At 37.7% G+C, this 19,700-nt stretch overlaps 2 protein-coding genes across 2 annotated transcripts; both read left to right on the top strand.

Annotated features, from left to right (window-relative positions):
- Positions 1-3,017: 3,017 nt before the first annotated feature.
- On the top strand, positions 3,018-5,846 carry LOC111397417 (probable beta-D-xylosidase 7). Its single transcript, XM_023024329.1, has 5 exons — positions 3,018-3,737; positions 3,868-4,037; positions 4,119-4,216; positions 4,308-5,075; positions 5,186-5,846. Exons 1-5 carry the CDS (start codon positions 3,030-3,032, stop codon positions 5,764-5,766), a joined length of 2,325 nt encoding a protein of 774 aa, XP_022880097.1. The 5' UTR covers positions 3,018-3,029; the 3' UTR covers positions 5,767-5,846.
- Positions 5,847-6,751: 905 nt separating this feature from the next.
- On the top strand, positions 6,752-11,244 carry LOC111397416 (probable beta-D-xylosidase 7). Its single transcript, XM_023024328.1, has 6 exons — positions 6,752-7,291; positions 8,499-8,801; positions 9,181-9,350; positions 9,440-9,537; positions 9,638-10,402; positions 10,575-11,244. The coding sequence occupies exons 1-6, from the start codon at positions 6,887-6,889 to the stop codon at positions 11,153-11,155; spliced, it is 2,322 nt and encodes a 773-aa protein (XP_022880096.1). The 5' UTR covers positions 6,752-6,886; the 3' UTR covers positions 11,156-11,244.
- The last annotated feature ends 8,456 nt before the right edge of the window (positions 11,245-19,700 follow it).

Raw genomic sequence — 19,700 nt, 5'->3', positions numbered from 1 at the left:
GTTTGAAGTAGAGGGGCCAGAAAGTGGTTCTACCCCTTGACTTGGATTCGGGACCGAAGGATTATGTCCTACGATCGTCCTAGTTTGAAAGTGACTTGCAAGAGGTATAGCCGGTTGACATATTTGGCCTACTAACTTGTTCATTGTTTCATTCAACGTCTTTAGTTGTTTGGCCATATTGTCATAGTGTGCATTACCACTTTGTGTAAATCTTTCCATATTATGAATAGTTCGAAGATTTACCTGTTCAACGACGTCTTGCGTGAGTTCTCCAAGCAATGCACGCATGGTTCGAGGACTCAGCTCCATCATTGGTTCGTAACGACCGTTACTGCTCTGATTTTGTCCATCTGTTCGTGGAGAGGCATGTTGCTCCTCATATCGCTCGATTACAGACTGGATTCCTCCCTGACTTGCTCCTTCCTTGTCGGATCTCTGAGGCATATTGTTTCACCTTTTGCACCTTCAACACCTAACACCACCGTCCCACTGGGCGTGCCAAATTGTTTCGCGGGTGTTAATTTACTAACAATTAAAGAGGATCAGACGATTGTGTAAGGGACGAAACCTATTGAGACAAAGTCCCAAAAAGGGGTGTTCTTTTTGTTGGCGATGAACTTTACAATTGGAAACGGAAAACAACGTGCCTCCAAGGGGCGCACGCACACGAGTTACAGAAAAGGAAGTGTTTAAGTCTAAAAACTAAAGGAATAAAAATTACATATTCTCTGTTCGAGAGTTTTGGATTCGGTCCTTTGCTTCTAAGTTCTTTCTCCCTTTTATACTTCATAGGCGATCCCTTTGTGATTAACTGCTCTAAAAAACTGCTTGATTGCCCTATAACTACCCACTTTCTTTGTAGTGGCCATTTTGTCATGAAACTGTCCTTTTAACTGCTGCCATTATCTTGCATCGTTCAACCGCTTTCGATTGAACCCCTTGAGTCGTGGAACGTGATAAGGTTACTTTAGCAACTGCCTCAATAACTGCATTTCTTGATAATCATAATGCATTATGTTTGTTGATACCTTGGGCGACTTGAAGATTTGGGCGAGACTCTGGGCGACCGTATGTCACTCTATTCGTTCAGATTCTGAGCGACTTGCAAACTTGGGCGATGGCGTTACCGCACTATTGGGCCCCTTATTTGGGCATTCACCTTGATTCGTTCAATTGGATTTCGTTCTTTGGGCTATCTGATTTGGGGATCCTCCAATTGGGCTTTACTCTCTGGGCTGTTCGATTTGGACTGAATTTTTATGTGTCAACAGGTGTTGTGGAGAGAGCGAGTGTGTGTATAATTTAGAGGGCGTGTTTATAATTAATTTTGATTAATTATTAATATTGTTTATATTAAATATTAATTTTAGTCTAATAATATGAAAGATGGAACTTAAAATCTTATTTACGAAATTGAATCTTAACAAACATACCTCCATGTAATTTCCACAATTAAGAATTCTATTAATCACAAATGGGCTTAATTATCTAAAGCTGGACCTGTAGCCCAGTTAAGAATCATGCCCAATGCTTGAAAAGAGATTTAAGGGCTTGGTGAGGCTTTTGAAATTAAAAAGTTGTTCTTAGAATGTTTTGGTTTACTTTATTTTCTATAAAAAATGTTAGTTTTTTTTTTTTTAATCCAAATTCTTACTTTTAGAGTGTTTGATTGAAAATTTTTTCCATGAAAAATACTTTTCCACTCACGTAACTATATTTTCCTAAAAAACAAGAAAAATATTTTCTTTAGAGAAATGAGGTTTTCATTTTCCAAGTAATTCACCAACTCTCACCTGTCACTCCTCTCTCATCTACCCATCCATAAAAATGGATAAGTATAATATTTATTAAGTTGAAAACTAAATTAATCAAACACATATAATCAATAATTTTCATACAAATAAGTTCCAAGCGCACCCTTAATGTTTTTAAATTTTTTAGAAAATAAAGATTACCCCTAATTTTTATACGAGAAAAGTATTATTTTCATCACAGAGTCCGAACGCATTTGACATATACTCTATACAACATTTTAGAGAATAATTAATAAGAATTTTTTTTCTTTTAATTATGTTAATATTTTATGATTCAATGTATCGAATATATTATAAACAAATTATTTTACATTTTGTAGAGCAGGCAAGATTTCTGCTAGACAAATAAAAGATTTTAAGTCAATTAAGTACCTATTATTTCTTGAAAGTTGGGTAGTCCAAGATTGAATTCATTTGATTGTCGACTCGAAATTACGGCAAATTAAGAGTTCTACTCCTCACAAATGGACATTCACAAATGGGCTTAATATATCTAAAGCTGCACCTGTACCTCAATTAAGAGTCCTGTCCACTCCTTAAAAAGAGATTAAAGGCCTAATTAACATGTTTTTGGAAAATTCAAAAGCTGCTTTTGAAATTAAGAGGTTGCTCTTAAACACGTTTCAATAATTTTTTGAAAATACTTTATTTGATTTAAAAAGTTTTTAGAAAAAACTAGTTTAAGGTAACTTTATCATGAATATCTTTTTACAAGAAACATGACCCAACCAATCGAGTCCTAATTAACTTTAATTTGCGCAAGACAAAATTTAGCCCCTATTTGGAAGATATCCTATAAACACTAATACCATGTAGCCCCAATTTTGAGCTATACATTCTCCCAATAAAATAATTTTACATTTAAAAAAAAATATTTTCACAAAATTGTTTACATCAAAAGTGCCCTTAAATATGACAATTAAGGACAACCCACGAATGTGGCCAGTTACGGTTCATATTCATGCTATCAAATTTTGCATTTAATAAATAGTTATTAATGGAAACAATTAATATTATAAAGACATTTAATAAATAGTTATTAATGGAAACAATTAATATTATAAAGACATTTAATAAATAGTTATTAATGGAAACAATTAATATTATAAAAACTTATGGCATATCTACTACTTGAATCCGACCATTCGTCTTTACAGCACGTTTGGTAACGTATATAAGCTGCATATTTAGTAAAACATGGTCATTAACCCAAATATGGCTCTCAAAAACCTTGTAACAGTTTGCTTCTCAATTCTCCTCATCAAGATTGTCACCACCCATCCACTTCCGCCATTCTCTTGTGACACCACAAATCCATTAACCAAATCATTCACATTTTGCAACACCTCATTACCAATAGATCAACGCGTCGACGACTTGGTGTCACGTCTCACATTGGATGAGAAAATATCTCAGCTAGCTAATAAGGCGTACGCCATCCCTCGCCTCGGGATCCCGTACTACCAATGGTGGTCGGAGGCTTTGCACGGTGTTGCCGCTGCTTATCGAGTCCAAAATGGGATCATGTTCAACGGGACTATTCGAGCAGCCACCAGTTTTCCTCAAGTAATTCTTACTGCCGCTACATTTGATGACGTTTTGTGGTATCGTATAGCTAAGGTAATTAGTACAGAAGCAAGGGCAATATACAATGAAGGAGAAGCAATAGGAATGACATTTTTTGCCCCCAACATAAATATTTTTAGGGACCCTAGGTGGGGTAGAGGGCAAGAAACCCCTGGAGAAGACCCTTTGGTTACTGGAGTATATGCAAGGTCGTTTGTTAGAGGACTTCAAGGGGATATTTATGAAGGTGGTAACCTCGAATATCAGTACCTTAAAGTTTCTGCATGCTGTAAGCATTTGGCTGCATATGATTTGGAAAAATGGAATGGAAGTGTTCGTTTCACCTTCGATGCTCATGTAAGCCACTTGCTCAACTGGTACCATGTTTAGTTGTGTTAAAAGTTACTTTTTAAGCAAAGTCGATAACGTCCTTAATAGGATACATTACTCATTTGTATATTTCTTTGTGTTTGGCGAGGTTGAATAGGTGACGAAGCAAGATATGGCAGATATGTACCAGCCACCCTTCAGAAGCTGTGTCCAGGACGGTCAAGCAAGCGGGATAATGTGTGGTTACAATCTCGTTAATGGCGTCCGGAGCTGTGCTGATTACGATCTCTTAACGAAAACTGCTAGAGGAGAATGGGGTTTCAAGGGGTAAACTTTTTATTATTCAATAGTTTATTTAGAAGAAATTTGGCCTTTCTTGGTGTTTCTAACTTAATTGAGAATGATCAGGTACATAACATCAGATTATGACGTACCGCGATTTATCTATGAGACACAAACGTCCTTAAAATTGCCTGAAGACGTTGTAGCTGATGTTCTTAAAGCCGGTACGATGGATTGGTTTTGAGTATCTTGCTATTATTCGATAACTTGTCCAACAATATTTTTTCCAAAAGAATGAAAATTTTTAATTTACAGGAATGGATCTTGATTGTGGAACGTTTTTCGTTAAGAACAATACAAAATCAGCAATTGAGACAGGAAAAGTATCTGAATCTGATGTAGACAGAGCCATTCACAACCTCTTTTCTGTTAGAATGAGATTAGGTCTCTTCAATGGCGATCCAAGGAAACAAACTTGGGGTGAAATAGGACGAGATCAAATTTGTTCGAAGGAGCACCAGGATTTGGCACTTAAAGCTGCTCGGAGTGGGATCGTCCTTCTTAAGAACACGGCCAAGCACCTTCCTTTTTCAAAGGCCAAAACGAAGTCTCTAGCAATAATAGGCCCCAATGCCAATAATTCGAAAACACTTATCGGAAATTATGCAGGCCCCCCTTGCGAAACCATTACTCCCCTAGAAGGGCTTTCAAGTTTTGTCAAGAACATTAAGTTCCATCAGGGCTGCCTATATACAAATTGCACTTCCATTTCCACCGACGAAGTTGTGACAATCGCGAAATCTGTAGATCATGTGGTGTTGGTAATGGGACTCAGTCAAGATCAAGAAAGGGAAAATGTTGATCGTGATGAACTTGTGCTCCCCGGTGAGCAAATGAGTCTTATAACAAGCGTAGCCAAGGCGGCTAAAAAGCCAGTTGTACTAGTACTACTTTGTGGAGGTCCGGTTGACATTTCTTTCGCCAAGAACGATCCAAAAATTGGAAGTATTTTGTGGGCAGGATATCCCGGAGGAGCAGGAGGCCAAGCAATTGCAGATATTATATTCGGTCAATATAATCCAGGTGGAATTTATTGGCAAAACTTTAGTCATTCCCTTCAAGTTAAAACCAAAGCCACTGAAAAGATTTTAGTTAACATGCAATTCGTACTCTTTTTTTTTTTCCCCTTGCAGGAGGGCGATTGCCTATGACTTGGTATCCAAAAGATTTCGTCGAAATACCAATGACAGATATGAGGTTGCGGTCTGATCCAGCCTCGGGCTATCCAGGGCGAACTTACAGATTTTATAACGGGGAAAAGGTATACGAATTTGGACATGGACTTAGCTACACAAGGTATAGTTACAAGTTTGTTAATGCCGTCCCAAACAAACTCGTTTTCAAGAATCTGTCGACTACAGTCAAGGCCAAAAACTCGGGTTACATTCCAGTCTCTAATATAGGTACAGAATCATGTGCCAAGTCATTGTTTTCTGTCGTCGTTAGAGTGAAAAATCATGGGAAGATGTGGGGTAGTCATCCGGTTTTGCTGTTTTTAAAGCGAGAAAAGGCCAATAATGGGAGTCCATTGAAACAATTGCTAGGATTTAAAACAGTGCAATTGGATCCAAAAGCAAAAGTTGAAGTTGAATATCCATTGAATCCATGTGGGGATTTCAGCAGAGCTGATGAAAATGGAGAAATGGTGATTGATGAAGGGACTCATTACTTAACAGTGGGAGATGAAGAACATTCTATTATCATTAATATTTGATAGAAAACCAGCAAATCTCTTGCTTCTTGGTTTGAGACAAGCATTTCAAAGGTGCAATAAAAGGAATTATGTTGTGTTAATACCATGGATTCACTGCATCTAACTATTTATATTTTCAACACCCTTGACTGAAATTTCATGGAAACGATACACAAAATTGCATTTTCAAATGAATGCGTTTTTGTACAAATGAATTCTTGAACAAACTTGTACAATTACAAGGTCCGAACACAATAATCAAGCACTGTTTACTTCCTGAAATATATTTGGACGAAATTATGATCATGTTTGGCCCCCATTTCTCAAAGATTCATTTTTCTCCAATCTTATTTTTAATCACATATTTTTTGTGACTTACAAGTTTTATAAAATTTTCAATCACATATTTCATCAATTTTTATCAAATTTGATTTTTATTATCAAAATAAAAAGGGGGCCAAAATAACAACCTAGTACATACAATTTTTGCAATAAATTGATAAGCAACAAAACTAATAACTTATAGTTCCCTCCCTATTTTCTTTTCCCTTTTCCAATTTTGAGCCCTCCACGTGCTTAAAGCACTATTTTGAGATAAAATAGGTGTTATATTTATAAAATTTCTTTGTCGGTTGAAATTTCATTATCAATTACCTATATATTTTTTTTCTTTGTCTATTTTTCGATTAATAGTAGTTATATTTTACAATGGTAAAAAATAAATATGACATGTCTCTTTTGGATAATTAGCAAAATTGGTTTTTAATTATTAAAATAAATCATTATGACACTTTGTGAGCTGTCTCTTTAATCTAATTGAAATATTAAAAAAAATATCCATCATTCTCGTGTGCATTTTAACGTCTCTAAACTTTGAACACGTTTCTCAAGATTTCTAAAACGTCAAATATTACATTTGAAATTAAAAATTACTTTTGAACGTATTTGAATAATTTTTTAAAAATGTTTGTAACTTGTCTAAGGTATCTTTCTCATAAAACTCTTGTACAAATTTGACACTTCGTAAAGATACACAAGGATGATGTCATTAGACACCAATCCATTTAAAAGTTCAGCCAAACCGGCAAGAATTGGCCTCATGTAATGCACTAGTTCCTTTACTCCTATTCTCACAATCATTATGGCTCTCATGAACCTTATAATACTTTGCTTTTCATTGCTCCTCATCAAGATTGAATCCACACAGCCACTTCCTCCATTTTCATGTGACTCCACAAATCCATCAACCAATTCATTTCCATTCTGCAACACTTCACTGCAAATCAGCCAACGCGTGCAAGACTTGGTGGCACGTCTCACATTGGATGAAAAGATCTCTCAGCTTGTCAACAAGGCTTCGGCCGTCCGCCGCCTCGGCATCCCCTACTACCAGTGGTGGTCCGAGGCTTTGCACGGTGTAGCAGTAGCGACCGGGGTCGAAAATGGTGTTATGTTCAACGGGAGTATTCGAGCAGCCACCAGCTTTCCTCAAGTCATTCTTACTGCTGCTACTTTTGATGCAAATCTGTGGTACCGTATGGCTAAGGTTAGTCAATCTCTAAGCATTATCATAACATTTCGTGTTTGTTTTCTTGGATTTATTTTATGTGAATTATTAGTTTAAGATGAGAGATTTTTAAGTCAACCAATGGGACCAGGATACTATGTACAGACAGTTTAGTATTGGTCCAATTTTGTCTTGGAGTTTCAAAAGTTGTTTAATTTATTATATTTTGTCTAGATGCATGGGATTCAATTTAAATTATGTACCTATCGAGTCGCAGACTGGACTGGTGCACCAATCTCAATTCAAATTAAGAAGATAACAAAATATGCGCTCACTTGTCTCAGTTCAAATATTTAATAAATGTTTTCTTTTAAGTCTTTCTTACGTATAAACTGATTGCGTAGAAAATCTGTCACTAGTTTTCCCAGAAAAAACTTTAAAGTTTATGGCTCTTCTGTAATAGAATTCAAAACTACTATTCTAAGCTGTGGTGATGAGTTCAGAAAACCAGACATTTAACCTTCTTTGAATTTGACTGACAAAAATTGCTTTATTTGGTTTGGCATCAAAGGAAATGCCACCTGTATATGACGATGAACTGGTGATGTTCCGCATTCAGTTAGGAAAAAATTATTTTACTTAAATGAGCACTTGAATTTCTTGGCATCTAAGTTCCCATCTTTTAGTTATGTAACATTTTGGATTTTGATTGACGAATGTTTCATAGGTAATGAAAAATTGTTCTAATTGTTTTAATAAAAAATAAAAAAGAACATATAAGTGAAAAAAGTATCACCCCTTCCAGTTCCAGGTACTCTCCTCAGCACATATGCAAGGGAGGGGTACGGCAGAAAACTCGAGGAAATGGCTAGGTGGGGCGAGGCCGCGAGCAGACGGGCCTTTAAAAATTGGCTCGCATTTATGCTTGATGTTGTTTACAAATTTTCCATTGAATTTACAAAACTGGCAACCAAATGTGTTAAAACAATTTTGTACATGTTCTTATACAATGCGTGTTGGAATTGGTTAAGTATAAAACATGGGAAAAAGTGACTTTTGTGTCAACTTCGACTTCACTTTTGCATCCATTTCACTTGGCGTTGTCTTCAGTGGTGTTCTTTTCTTGTGATGTTTTTACTAATCATTTCCTTGCCGTTGCTCTGGTCAATTCACGGTAAGGGTGTAAATTTGATCTTTGCTTTTAAAGTCATCACTCCATTTTCCGACAATGCGTACCTATTTGAAGGTGATAGGAACAGAAGCAAGAGCAATATACAATGAAGGAGAAGCAATAGGAATGACATTTTGGTCCCCAAACATAAATATTTTTAGGGACCCCAGGTGGGGTAGAGGCCAAGAGACCCCTGGAGAAGACCCTTTGGTTACTGGAAAATATGCAGTATCATTTGTTAGAGGAATTCAAGGAGATAGTTTTGAAGGCGGTGACCTTAAAGATGAACACCTTCAAGTTTCAGCATGTTGTAAGCATCTGACTGCATATGATTTGGATCACTGGAAGGGAATTGATCGTTTTACCTTCAATGCTATTGTAAGTCTCCAATCCATCTTTCACTTGCTCTAGCATTCATTTTATCATTTATCGAACTTTTTTGAGAAGTTGGTGTCATTATTTTCTATATGATCGCCATGAAAATTCTATGATCCAAATATGTATTCAGTGGAGATTTCTTGATTTGGCTAAATTCTCAGTTCAAGAATCCTGAATTTCGTTATCATGGATTGGAGTGGTTTAGAGCATGTTCGTTTGTGCTTATAAGTAGCTCAAAAGTTACCTTTCTTGGGACTATGTCTCTACATACATTCAAAAAGAGTAACGATTAAGTTAATTGTAAGCACAGCAACACTTGCTGTTAGTAGAATACAAACTCATTTGTATTAACTTTTCTGTTTTTGGGTGAGCTGAATAGGTTACGAAGCAGGATATGGCGGATACATACCAGCTACCTTTCCAACAATGTGTTCTAGAAGGGCGTGCCAGTGGGATAATGTGCGCTTACAATCGTGTTAATGGGGTTCCGAATTGTGCTGATTACAATCTCTTAACCAAAACTGCGCGTGGAGAATGGGGCTTCCAAGGGTAAAGTCAATAATTCGGAAAGTTTACATAGAAGAAATTTCCCCTTTAAGATATTGGTGATGTTTCTAACTCGATTTGAGAATGATTAGGTATATAACGTCAGACTGTGATGCTGTCAAAATCATTTATGAGAATCAAACTTATGTAAAATCGCCAGAAGATGCTGTGGCTGATGTTCTTAAAGCAGGTATGATAAACCCCTTTTAAATATGTTAACATTGATTGATGCAGATTATTGATTAACTTTTCTTAAAATACTTCCAAAAAAATGAAAATATAAATTACAGGAATGGATGTGAATTGTGGAGACTATTTGGTAAACCACACAAAATCTGCACTTGAGAAGGGAAAAGTATCAGAATATGATATTGACAGAGCCCTTAACAACCTCTTTGCTGTTAGAATGAGATTAGGCCTCTTCAACGGCAATCCAAGAAAGCGTCTTTATGGAAACCTAGGACGAAATGAAATTTGCACGCAGGCTCACCAGGATATGGCGCTTGAAGTTGCTAGAAATGGGATCGTCCTTCTTAAGAACTCAGCCAGGCTCCTTCCTCTATCGAAGGACAAAACGAAATCTCTTGCAGTAATAGGCCCCAATGCCAATGTTCCGAAAACACTTCGTGGAAATTATGCAGGGCCACCTTGCAAAGCCATCACTCCCCTAGTAGGACTTCAAGGATATGTCAAGAAAGTTAAGTTCCATGAGGGTTGCAAAACTACAAATTGCACTTCAATTGCTACCAAAAAAGTTGTGAAAATCGCAAAATCTGTTGATTATGTGGTGTTGGTTATGGGACTTAATCAAGATCAAGAAAGTGAAGATCTTGATCGTGAAGAACTTGTGCTTCCCGGTAAGCAAAAGAGCCTTATAACAAGCATAGCCAAGGCGGCTAAAAAGCCAGTTGTATTAGTGCTGCTTTGTGGAGGTCCAATTGACATATCTTTCGCCAAGAATGATCCAAAAATCGGAAGCATTTTGTGGGCTGGATACCCAGGAGAAGCAGGAGGCCAAGCAATTGCAGAAATTATATTTGGTGATCATAATCCAGGTGAAACTTATTAGCAACTCACTGTCGTTCTTTTCAAGTCAAAATAAAAATTTTAAATGCATGCTTGCTATGCAATATTAAACTGTAGTAAAATTATAATTTTTTTTCGTTTTTTTTTTTCCTTCTTAATGCTATCGAGTACTAATTGTTATAATGCATACTTTTCCTGCAGGAGGGCGGTTGCCTATGACTTGGTATCCAAAAGATTTTATCAAAATACCAATGACAGATATGAGGCTGCGGCCTGATCCATCATCAGGCTATCCAGGGCGAACTTACAGATTCTACAAGGGGAAAAAGGTATTCGAATTTGGATATGGACTTAGCTACTCAAAGTATTCTTACAAGTTTGTTTCGGCGGGACAAAACAAACTTGACTTCAAGAAACTGTCAACTACTGGTACTGTTGAAAACTCAGGTTACATTCCAGTTTCTGCTATAGATTCAGATTCCTGTAACAAGGCAAAGTTTACTGCCGTTGTTGGAGTGAAAAATCAGGGAAAAATGGTCGGTAAGCACCCGGTTTTGCTGTTTTTGAGGAGAGAAGAGGCCAGTTACGGGAGTCCAATGAAACAGTTGGTGGCATTTCAAACTGTGAGATTGAATCCGAAAGCAAAAGCTAATGTTGAATTTCAAGTGAATCCATGTGAGCATTTCAGCAGAGCCAATGAAGACGGATTGTTGGTGATTGAAGAAGGGACTCAATTCTTAGTTGTGGGAGACGAAGAGTATTCTATTAGTATTAATGTTTGATAAAACTATCAAATCTTTTCTTTATGGATTCACAGATGGAATAAAAAGAATTTGCAAGAATTACATCTAATGAATACTTCTTCCAAGCACGTGAATTTTCATGAATAGATAACTACGAGATTATATTGAACTATACACGTTTAACGAGCAATTTCCGAGAGTTAGTCTCTGATAGATTCAGCCCTTGAATATGACTGATTTCTCAAGACTTTAAAAAGACACTGGAAACAGAAAGGAAACTCTGTATTGATTTTGGAAAATGGAGTTACGAAACACGAAAGGAAAAAAATAAACAAACAGCCGTTCGAGAGGGCTATAACTCCCCACCCAATGATCTTACTCATTAAATTTGACACCCCCATCATCTCTCTCTCATTCTATTTATAGGCCCATGTAACAGATTTTGGCCATCCCACCCCACCCTTCAAACAGAATTAGTTACTGCCCCCTTTTCTTCATTCTTGTTGTTTCTTCTAGAATACGTATATTGAATTGGAGGCTTATTAATTATCCTGCCCAATTCAGCCACCTTGTCCTCAAGGTGGAAGGCAGGAAATTGTAGGCTGCATAGCTCCTTAAGTAGCTTCCAATGGAGATAGACCCTTCCACTGAATTAGCACTTCCAAACAACCTGTTGTCCCCAACGAAGCAGTCCAGACCCCCAGCACAGTTTCTAGTTCAACCATTAATTCCCAGTCAGCTCCCAAATTGACAGGTAGCGTAGAAGGTAAGTGATGTTCTCCCACCGCCTTATGCAATTGTGATACATGAAATACCGGATGAATATGGGTTCCCGGTGACAGCTCCAATCTATAAGCAACTTTCCCAACCTTAGCTAAAACCTTAAACGGCCCGTAGTACTATGCGAAAAGCTTCTCGTTGATACGATGCGCCAGAGATTCGTGGCGATAGGTTCGCATTTTCAAATAAACCCTGTCACAAGCTAGGAATTCAACCGCTCTCCTATGCTTATCAGCTGAATTCTTCATTTGCTGCTCTGCTCGGCCTAAATACAGCTTGAGCTCATCCAAAAGCTTATCCCTTTCTGTCAATTGCTGATCCAATGATGATACAAGTGTCGTCCATTTTTCAAAATGTAATAGAGGGGGAGGATCTCATCCATGAACTATGTGGAACGGAATGAGTTGTGCAGACACATGAGATAACGTGTTGTGAGATAATTCAGCACATGGAAGAAAGCGGAACCAGTCTTTCGGCCGAGCTGAAGTAAAACAACGTGGGTAGGTCTCTATCCCCTCTATTCACCACTTCTGTTTGGCCGTCGATTTGGGGATGATAGGCTGAACTAAATTTCAGTTTAGTCCCCTACAAACAAAATAGCTCACTCCAAAATTTGCTCATAAATACCGTATCCTTATCAGTTATGATTGATTTTAGTGTCCCATGCAAGCAAACCACTTCTTTGATGAACATTGCAGCTACGGATGGTATCGTGAATATATGTTTCAGGCCTATGAAGTGGCCATATTTGCTTAAGTGGTTGTCCACTACCAAAATTGAGTCAATCCCCTCTGGCTTTGGCAACCCTTCTATGAAGTCCATGGAGATGTCCTCCCATACTTTCTCCGGTATAGGTAGTGGCCGTAACGGCCACGCAGGTGCTAACGTGAAGTACTTGTGTTGTTGACAAATTTCGCAAGCAGCTACATATTTTCTAATAGCCTTCTTCATACCAATCCAATAGAAAGATCCAGCTACTCTCCTGTAAGTCTTAAGGAATTCCTCGTGACCGCCTATTTTACTGTCGTGGCCTTCGTGTAATGCTAGCAAAACAAATGGGAGAAGGATCCACCCTTATGGCCAATATAATCCTGCTCAGTTCGGGGTCTTCTTTTTCTACCTTTATCACTTCATCTAATTGTAATGTACTCGACATGCTAAGAGCCATTAATGTAGCCATGTCCTCTTTTAGGATAATGTATCTGCTGCTTTGTTCTCCAGCCTCGGGTTCTATTCAATATCTAAATCGAATCCCAACAACTTTGATAGCCACTTTTGATATTCCACATTTACCAAGCATTGTTTGAGGAGAAACTTAAGGCTCTTTTGGTCCGTCCTAACCACAAAATGCCTTCCCAGCAAATAATGCCTCCACTTTTGTACTGCCAGTATAATAGCCATGAGCTCACTCTCATATATCGACTTATTCTGACTCTTTTGTGGAAGTTCCTGACTGAAATTAGCAATTGGCTTTTGCTTTTGCATCAAGACAACCTCTAACCCATGCTCAGAAACATCAGCCTCAATTACAAAAGGTTGTGAAAAATCTAGAAGAGCTAATACCAATACTATCGTCATTACTTTCTGTTGGGTTTTTTGATACCCAATAAATCCCGAGCTATGATGTTAACGTGAGTTAATATTATTTCATAGGCATAGGTCGATGAATGAAATAAGTCCAACAACCAAGTCCATGAGCTACACCCGATCCAATTGTATTCCCTTATGGATGACTTAAATCTTGGCCCGTTTACTCCTTTAATGGTCCAACTTAAAGCCTAACCCTAGAGTATATATATGGCTATAGCCCTAGCCACTTTCTTATGATGTATTATGTGATTTTGAGAGAAGAAAAAGTGAATCTCGGCTGCCCCCTATGTGTGAGAAAAAAGGTCTCCAGAAGTATCCAGAATGCTTGTATAACGTGTGTAATTGGTGGTTCTTTCATAATATACCTTTGTGGTGTCTTTTCTTAGCCTTTGTGGCCACAAATCAGCATCTTTTCTTGTCCTACGTGGGTAAGATTGAGTAAAAATCGAGGTGAATCAATTGGTTATGGTTTGGAGTCGATTGGACTGATTGTTGGTTGAGAAAGGTGCGTTGGACTGAGCCCGAAAATCACTGATTTGAAGATCTTTCAAGAGAACTTCCGTAACAATTGGTATCAGAGCTTCAAGGTAGTGGTTTTGGCTCGTGAAACATACTAAAAAGTCCAGAAATCACAACAGAAATCAGATCGAAGAAGCTATCCAAAAACTGTCAAAATCAGTCTCCATTTTTCCCGTTTTCTGATCAATATAGAAAGAGTTTGGGAAAACGAGACCACTGACGTGACGTGCAAGTGGAGGCGAACCCTTCAGGGCAGCGCGTGTCGGTCGACGGAGGCGCGTGAGGCCCACACGCAGAGGAAAGAAGACGCACGTGAGGACATGTGGAGTGGAATTTCAAGGAGGTCCTTTCAAGTAGTTTGTTCCTCATATTATTTTTGACATTTTTCGTGTTGAAAATTTTCTATTTCAGGGTACACAGTAGAATCTGGACAACATTGTTCTTCGGACGTTCGGGACTCGATCGTAATTTTTTGGTTGTTGCAGTTTCCAGAGACTTTAGGACGAATAGTGGTGGTCCTAAAGTGATAAATTCGCAACTCTCATAATTTTCGGACTCAGATAGATCCGTTCTGGTAGATTGGCTTAACTCAGTTTAAATTTCGGCATTAGCAGATCATTGTGTGGGGTGATCGTTAGGATTGGAGGTTGTCATTGTTTGGCAACCATTGCTTGTGCTAGAAAAGTTTGGAATTACTTGCCCTATTTTTGAAGAGTTGAACTTTAATTGCAAGTTGGTAGTTGATTTGAGCTTATTTGTCATATAGTCACTGTGTGAGATTTGTTGTGTGAAAATTTGAAATTTTTGTTTATATACCTTCGTGTTTGCATTTATTATCCAATTAGAACACCTGAACTTGACCGGTTCAAACATTCTCTTGATCTAAGATCGTGAATTTTACGAAACCATGGGAATCTAGAACAGTGTATATTGTGACTTTAGGATTACTTTGTATGACCTATTTGTGACTTGATTGTTCTGTTTTTTATTTTCTCCTTAAAAATATCTTCACACTTTGAAATTGAAATTTTTAATGGGAAATGAAAATTTTCAATTTGGCAACAAAAGATGAAGGGTATTTTGGTCCAATAAAAAATTTCAAAGGCCATAGATGGCAAATTTTCTACAAATTTAACAGAAGTACAAAAAGAAGAGTATGATAAACTTGGATACACTTCAATTATTTTACACCTGTCTGATACCGTTTTGAGAAAAATAGGAAAACAGGATTCTACAAAACAACTTTGAAAAAAGTTGGAGGACTTATATTTGCTTAAGTCAACTCTTAATAAATTGTACTTACTTGAATGATTTTTCAACTTTAAAATGGATCCTTCAAAGGATTTTGATGACAATCTGGATGTCATTAACAAGTTAGTTCAAGACATCGTTAATTGTGATGAAGAGGTATCTAAAACGTATAAGACTATTATCCTTCTTAATTTCATGCCTGATTCATATAGGGAAGTTAAGAATGCAATTAAGTATGGTAGGGACACCTTGACATCCCAAATTGTCATAGACTCACTTAGGACTAAAAAGATGGAGATTAAGGCTGAAAAAGAGGATAAGAGGAGCGACAAGTTACATATGATGAGGAGTAGGATGAAGTTTAAGCAAATGAATTTGGGCATAACTCAAGACGGTAGTGATTCGAGTAGTGACTTGAGTTATGAGAGTAGTAAGAAGAAGGGCAAGGGACGAGACAAGTCTAGTGGTAGAAGGTGTTACAGTTGTAGTAAGTCTGGACACTTTATTAGGGACTGTCCCAAGAAAAAAGATAAGCTGAAAGGTAAGATGAGAGGTGAGACGAATTTGGTTGAAGGGTCGAGTTATGACCATAGTGAGGTTTATTAAGTGTGGACTTAGTCACTGCATATGCATTTGTGTGTGATCATTTTTCTGCATGTGTGTGATTGTCTAAATTTTGTTGCATGATTATCTGCTACGTCTCAATGTGTTTGATATGTGCATTTACATGAATTTGAGACATTAGGATTATTTGGTGTAAGTTCTTGTATGTATAGTGGGTTAGGATGTATAACCAGTGTGTTGTGTGTCTTTTGATAAGGTGGAGTATATATGCCTAGGGGTGCATGGTGGTTTGTACCGGGGATGTAGAGTGTGACATTTGGATCACGAGTGGAGATGTGATCAAATATCTAGAATCCTTTATCTGGAAAGAGACCCTGATCAGGTGGAGTGTGAGAGATGCACTTCTATGATTTCTGTTAGGTGGAGACCAATTATCCACGTAGGTTGGGAGAAGTGATGTGGAGATAGAAGATTATCCCGTGGACTTAGGATCTATTGTACCTTGTCAGTTAGACATGAGTTGAGTGATCTGTCTAGTGAGCTTGGTGGGCGATGTGAGGAGATATGTGTTCTCGAGATGTAAGTAACACGGAATGGGATAAGATAAGTGTGGTGAGATCTTTTCTTAGGATCATTTATGCATGTATTGCATATGTGGTTGACCGTGGTTTGATTGACTTGGTGTTAATCTATGGTTCTATGTGAACGTATTTCTGAAAAGATCTGTGTGTGTTATCCTATAGTATATCGTCATCGCACGTGTATTTGCTCTTGATTGTTTACTGTTAAATATTTGCTTCTATTTGAGTGTTTTTTGACCTTAGCCCCAGTGAGTACATGGAGCAGGTATGGTATATGTTTCAAGTTGGAAACATGAGGTAAGGTCTGTGATCCAATTTTATTGGCTACCTTGATTATGCAAGTGCTAACTGTGTGTTTTGATTGCTTGCAGATTTATTGGGAATCAAGGTGGAGATTTGTTGGGTTTTTTGATATATAATAAATCCCGGACTATGATATTAACATGGGTTAATATTATTTCATAGGCATAGGCCGATGAATGAAATAAGTCCAACAACCAAGTCCATGAGTTAAACCCGGCCCAATTGTATTCCCTTATGGATGACTTGAATCTTGACCCGTTTACCCCTTTAATGGTCCAACTTAAAGCCTAACCCTAGAGTATATATATGGCTATAACCCTAGCCATTTTCTTATTATGTATTATGTGATTTTGAGTGAAGAAAAAGTGAATCCCGGCTGCCCCCCTTTGTGTGAGAAAAAAGGTCTTAAGAATGTCCAGAATGCTTGTATAACGTGTACAATTGGTGGTTCTTTCATAGTGTACCTTTATGGTGTCTTTTCCTAGCCTTTGTGGCCACAAATCATCATCTTTTCTTATCCTACGTGGGTAAGATTGAATAGTGATAGAGGTGAATCAATTGGTTGTGGTTTGGAGCCAATTGGACCGGTTGTTGGTTGAGAAATGTGCGTTGAATTGAGCCCGAAAATCACCAATTTGAAGATCTTTCAAGAGAGCTTCCGCAACACTCTCTTCAGTTTTGTGAAAGCCAATTTCGCATTGACATTCTACCCAAAGCTCTCTTTTTTCAATAGTTGAGTTAGCGGTCAAGCTATCTTTCCATAGGATTCTACAAACCGTCGATAATATCTGGTCAACCCAAAGAATCTCCGCAGTTCTTTAAGTGTCTGGGGTTGTGGCCAAATCTTCATAGCCGACAACTTTGATCCATTTGCCGCCACTCTCTTTGCTGATATAATATGCCTGAGATACTCTATCTTTCTTTGCCGGAATGAACATTCTTCTTGTTTGCGAAGAGCTACATTTCTGGTAGAATCTACAGGACTTTTTGCAAATGATCTCGATGCTCTTTCTCTGTACAACTATAAACTAGAATATCGTCAAAGAAGACTAACACATACTTGCCGAGCTGTTCTCTGAAGATAGAGTTCATCAAGGTTTGGAAAGTGGCTGGTACGTTAGTCAAGTCGAAGGGCATGACTAAAAACTTATAATGGCCTTTGTGAGTTCGAAAGGCTATTTTTAGGATATTCTCAGCCTTCACCCAAATCTAATATCCATATTTAAATTCGATTTTCAAGAACATCGTAGCCCTATTCAACTCATCAAGTAATTCATCAATGATTGGAATTAGAAACTTTTCTGGAACGATGATCTTGTTCAACGCTCGGTAATCCACACAAAATCTCCAACTCCTATCATTTTTCCTTAAATGTAGTACATAACTTGAAAAAGGACTAGTGTTGTGTTGGATGATTCCAGCAGCCAACATCTCCTTTACTAATTGCTCAATTTCGTTCTTCTGGAAGTGTGGATAGCGATATAGTCTCACACTAATTGGTTCCATCCTGATTTCAAAGTGATCGTATGATTCTGATTTCTCTTAAGAGACAACTGAGTGGGATCTTTGAAGACAGTTTTGAACTCCTCCAGAATATCTACAATAATCTCTGATGGACTGGGTGAGGCAGACTAGTGGTTGACTATAATATTTTCCAATTCTAATAAGAGCCTTCCCAAGTTTTTTAAAAGCTTTCCACATAGATTTCAATGAAATGGGTATTTTGCTAAGGCTAGGGCCCCTTTGCAAAGTTATTTGGTCTCCCTCACGTCGAATGACATAGTTAAAGTGTTCCAATCCACCTGCATTTTGCCTAATATCCTTAACCATTGCATTCCCAGGATGACATCCGAGCTGCCTAGCTCAAAAGTTAAGAAATCCTTTTCTACCAACAACCCCGACACCTTCAAAGGCACTTGTCGACATATACCGTCCCCTTTTACTATTAAACATGTACCCATTACCACTCTATAGCTCGCAGTGCCGGTCAAGGGAAACCCCATCCGTTGGACCATGTCTCCTGAGATAAAATTGTGTTAAGCACCACTGTCACCCAAAACTATCACCTCTGTTTGGCTGATCCTCTCTTTCAAATTCATGGTTTGTGTAAGTGTTATGCCCTGAGTCTAATCAACCTTGGACATAAATACTTTTGATATATAATTAATACAATTTAATGACAGGTCTATTATTTAATTAATAGACAATTAAATTAAATAATGGAGTCCGTAAATTCAAATCTTTGTAATTTGTTAATCACAAGGAGTTGTGATTGTGAGATACAAATTACATATGATTGAATCTTAAATCGTCCGTGGTCGTAAGTAATAACGAGATACGGATATCGTTATTACGAATAGACCATCACGTGTGGCATTTCTTACTTGTAAAGTAAGTAGCTGATCTCACAAGTTAAAGTGTGGTGACACTTAAATGAACACGTAGATGTTTTGTTATAGAACAAAACATTGAAGGCCCATCGAGAGATTCCACATGAATAGCTATCTGAGTGTTAGTAGTTAATCTCTAATGTTCGGTAGTGGGATTGGTCCTTTTGACTCGAGGTCGTCATAGTACCTTATATGAGGACGGTCATGCTTTAACGGTGTTGAGTGTTGCTCTGTCAAGGGCTGCTAATACGGCATCGATCGGGTATGTCAAGAATCATATGAAGGTTGTGAATGACCAATAGAGGATTCGTCACTCTTAGATAATAAGAGATTATGATCTGCGTTTCATTCAATTAAGTCGATATCGAAATCCTTAGCCAAGGTGTACTCATAAGTCGAAAATGAGTTTTCGATTTATATTGACTTAATAGTGGAGTGAAAGATATGATCGATAATCGAGATTGACACACTTCCATATCTCGTAATTGATCGGATTATATTGACGTAGGGATTATAGTTTTACGGTAAATGAACGAGTTTGATTTTGTCATACCACGTGATATTTTCCGCCACGTGTATTGCCCTGACACATTGCTAGATGTCAAT

This window comes from Olea europaea, chromosome 7, assembly GCF_002742605.1.
Source record: "Olea europaea var. sylvestris chromosome 7, O_europaea_v1, whole genome shotgun sequence".
NCBI classification, from domain to species: domain Eukaryota; kingdom Viridiplantae; phylum Streptophyta; class Magnoliopsida; order Lamiales; family Oleaceae; genus Olea; species Olea europaea.
The sequence above is the reverse complement of the archived record's forward strand: the minus strand, read 5'-3'. Positions and strand labels throughout refer to the sequence as shown.